Source organism: Triticum dicoccoides, chromosome 4A, assembly GCF_002162155.2.
Source record: "Triticum dicoccoides isolate Atlit2015 ecotype Zavitan chromosome 4A, WEW_v2.0, whole genome shotgun sequence".
In the NCBI taxonomy this organism is placed as follows: domain Eukaryota; kingdom Viridiplantae; phylum Streptophyta; class Magnoliopsida; order Poales; family Poaceae; genus Triticum; species Triticum dicoccoides.
The window spans coordinates 658860489-658864093 of NC_041386.1; the positions used below are offsets into that span (position 1 = coordinate 658860489).

At 50.3% G+C, this 3605-nt stretch overlaps 1 protein-coding gene across 1 annotated transcript; it reads right to left on the reverse strand.

Annotated features, from left to right (window-relative positions):
- Positions 1 to 2536: 2536 nt before the first annotated feature.
- On the reverse strand, positions 2537 to 3605 carry LOC119287771 (early nodulin-93-like). Its single transcript, XM_037567381.1, has 3 exons — positions 3244 to 3605; positions 3067 to 3128; positions 2537 to 2993 (listed from the first exon to the last, which is right to left on the reverse strand). The coding sequence occupies exons 1-3, from the start codon at positions 3305 to 3307 to the stop codon at positions 2808 to 2810; spliced, it is 312 nt and encodes a 103-aa protein (XP_037423278.1). The 5' UTR covers positions 3308 to 3605; the 3' UTR covers positions 2537 to 2807.

The window sequence follows — 3605 nt, forward strand, 5'->3', positions numbered from 1 at the left end:
ATGAAATAAGTTGTCTAGATGTGCAACTACGTGGACAACCTATATGATGCAAAGACAAAAAGCACACAAGCAAGCAATAGATACAACTCAAGTAAGCTTGCAAAAGTAAAGGGACAAGATAACCAAGAGTGGAGCCGGTGGAGACAAGGATGTGTTACCGAAGTTCCTTCCTTTTAAGGGGAAGTACGTCTCTGTTAGAGCGGTGTGGAGGCACAATGCTCCCCAAGAAGCCACTAGGGCCACCGTAATCTCCTCACGCCCTCACACAATGCGAGATGCCGTGATTCCACTATTGGAGCCCTTGAAGGCGGCAGCCGGACCTTTACAAACAAGATTGGGGCTATCTCCACAACACTTGGAGGCTCCCAACAACACCACGAAGCTTCACCACAATGGAGTATGGCTTCGAGGTGACCTCAACCGTCTAGGGTGCTCAACACCCAAGAGTAACAAGATCCGCTAGGGATAAGTGGGGGGAATCAAATTTCTCTTGGTGGAAGTGTAGATCTGGGCCTTCTCAACCAATCCCGAGCAAATCAACAAGTTTGATTGGCTAGGGAGAGAGATCGGGCGAAAATGGAGCTTGGAGCAACAATGGAGCTTTGGGGGCTAGAGGTAGGTCAACTTTGGGGAAGAAGACCCCTTTATATAGTGGGGGGATCAATCCAACCGTTATCCCACGAGCAGCCCCGCACAGAGCGGTACTACCGCTAGGGAAGGGCGGTACTACCGCTCCGGGCGGTACTACCGCTCAACCCAGCGGTACTACCGCGCTGACAGGGCCCTGACCCCAGGGCGGTACTACCGTGGGGGTAGGCGCAGTACTACCGCTTGGAGCGGTACTACCGCCACAACTACCGCCCTTAGTACCGCAAAACCCGACACGAAAAACATCGTTCTCTAATCGAGGCAGCAGTAGCCCGGAAGCACAGCGGTACTACGGCCGAAGACCCCAAGAAGTACTACCGTTCGGAGAGCGGTACTACCGCTTGGAGCGGTACTACCGCTCTGAGAGCGGTACTACCGCTGGGGAGCTTCGGCGGTACTACCGTTGTGGGTCACGGTACTACCGCTGGGGCGGAGCAAAGCATACTAAGGGGAAAACGGCAGCTCCAATGAAGCGGAAAGAAAACGACGGGTGTGATATGGATGTGTACGTGTTGATTCCACCCTAGTCTTACCAAAGCGGATCCCCTCTTGATAGTACGATGACTCCTACGGGACTAGTCCACCAACAACGAAACGAAGGAGCTACACCGTCTTGAATAAAACACCGAGGGGAGAAAATCGTCTCGTGCCAAAGGAAGAAACTCTGAAAGAACTTAACGCACGTGATTAGTCCGCACAAGCATTGTCATCAATCACCGAAACATCTTGGGGATAAGTATGCCCTTACAGCGGCGACTGGCACTGCGTCGGTCATACCTCGCATGTTGCCATACCGCGCGCTCAGCCTCGGTTACCACGATCCGATAGCCGGAGGCACCGCCGTTATCGCCACGTGTTTATACATACTTTTCCAACTAACCCGTACGAAGAGTTGCCGGAGCTGGCGGAGGTGGCGGATCTAGAGAGGGTGGGCCATCCACAAGATCAAATCGGCGAACAGTTAGCTCGGCGACTTTGACCAAATGTATATGACAAAATATTAACATCTACAATTTCTTTTTGTGAGGAACATCTGCAATATTGAAGTTATACAATATAAAAATTAAATCCACAACCCATTGTATCTTCAATATTTATATTTTTTTCTATAAAAGTGGTCAAGCTTTACGATGTTGTACTTCGAAAAAAATCTTATTTGCAAAGTACAAAGGACCAGAGAGAGAGAGAGAGTATTTACAAATTACAATGCACACTTACACGCGGATGCGGTATGAATACATTTTATCTGACTTGCGGCCAAGAAAAATGCCGAGGTGCCCCGGTCTCTGGGGACAAACACCTCAAACCTACCCACGGGGTACACCACCAGTACAGAAAGCTTGTCCCAAAATAGCTAATTTTTTCATTTTCAGAAACATCCTTATTTGCCAACCCATCCATTAAAAACCATACCAGAAGATTCAATGTGTGAGGTGGCATGATGCTCACGTGCATTTCGGATTCAGAACAGAGCACGGCAGGAGTAGGGGGTCTTTTGCAATGCACTGACGCGTGTAGGAGTAGGGGGTCTTTCTGCCCTCTCTGTGGCTTGGCGTGTTTGATACTCTCCTGCGTTCTTATTCATACCTGCCTTATGGCTTTATTTATAAAGTCGGACATATACCTTTTTTCTAAAAAAATGTTTTTATATCATGAGACGGAGGGAGTAGTTATTTTAGCAGTACGTAACCTAGTTGATTGGTCTACATGCTTTAAGGCCCGTTTTGTTCGGCTGTCCTCAAAATGGCTTGAATCAACTAGTATGCTTTATGGATGGGTTCGGCTGTCCTCAAAATGAAAAAAATAGCCATCTCGGATTCAGAACAGAGCATGGCAGGAGTAGGGGGTCACTGTTATTGGTCTTTTGCATTGCACTGACGTCTGTACACATTATTAGAACTAGTAGTTGTTATTAATTCAAGATCTCCGGGAAGATACTAAGATGGAGAACATGGCCACATTATTACATACATACATCATCAGATAATTAGTGCTTGCTCGCACAAATTGAAGGGCTGTACACCACCTTTCAGCACTGCAACCATCGTCGCCTCGCCTGCTGGCCCTGTCGCTGAACATTATACTACTATGTTTCAGCCGACACGTTGCCACGGGCCTGCGTACACAGTTTATTGGGCCATGGCTAATCAAGTGTCTAATTAGTGGAAGGAGGTGTTCTTGAGGTGGTCTGGCGCGTCGTCGAAGGAGTGCTTTCTGGCCATGGACAGGATGGTCTTGTCGGCGACGATGAAGTAGGCCATCCCGGCCACGGTGGAGATGATGAGCGCCTGCCCGGTCGGGTTCAGGTGCGCCTTGGCCCACGGCAGCATCCTCACGCTCGCCAGCTGAAATTACAGGTAACGCATTCATGAGATATGTGCTATGAACTCTGAACTGAAGAACTGAACGGCTACTTACTGTGGGCACTGCGGCAGCGACGGTGGCGACGGCCGCGGCCTTTGCTCCCGCCATGGCAGCCTCTGCAGTTCCGGAGCAAAAGAGACATTTTAGTTACGATCAAGTTTCAGCAGAGACAGTACAGAAAGCTGCAATGTGCCCTTGAGGACCGGCGCGACATCATATCGTTTTGGTTACCTCTGGAGCAGCGCTTGGCGGCGGCGAGCCTCTGGTCGAGGTAGGCGCGGGTCACCGTAGACATCTTCGCCGGAGAGAGCCTCGTACCGAAGGAATTGAACTGGTAGTAAACTCGAGTACTCCTAGGCTAGCTGAGATCAGTAGTAGTGTGAGTTGGATGAGATGAGATGGATGGACAGGTGAGGTTCTCCGACTGGATTTATAGGTTGCAGGAAACCGCGCAACCAGCGGGCGGGAAGAAAGGCGATTTGATACGGTGGGAAGCGAGACCGTGGTTTTGAGACGAGCGGCGGGCGGGCGGGATGGCCGGCGCTGCGGCAGAGCACAGGTGGCGGCGGCTCGTTGTCGTTGGTCATATACTA

What these genes read in the sequence shown, in the direction of transcription:
- LOC119287771 (XM_037567381.1), bottom strand. Translation starts at nt 3,307, where the DNA reads ATGTCTACGGTGACCCGCGCCTACCTCGACCAGAGGCTCGCCGCCGCC. An exon ending in CGCCAAGCGCTGCTCCAGAG is followed by an intron (nt 3,129 to 3,243) that starts GTAACCAAAACG and finishes CCGGAACTGCAG; the next exon opens with AGGCTGCCATGGCGGGAGCA. An exon ending in TCGCTGCCGCAGTGCCCACA is followed by an intron (nt 2,994 to 3,066) that starts GTAAGTAGCCGT and finishes CTGTAATTTCAG; the next exon opens with CTGGCGAGCGTGAGGATGCT.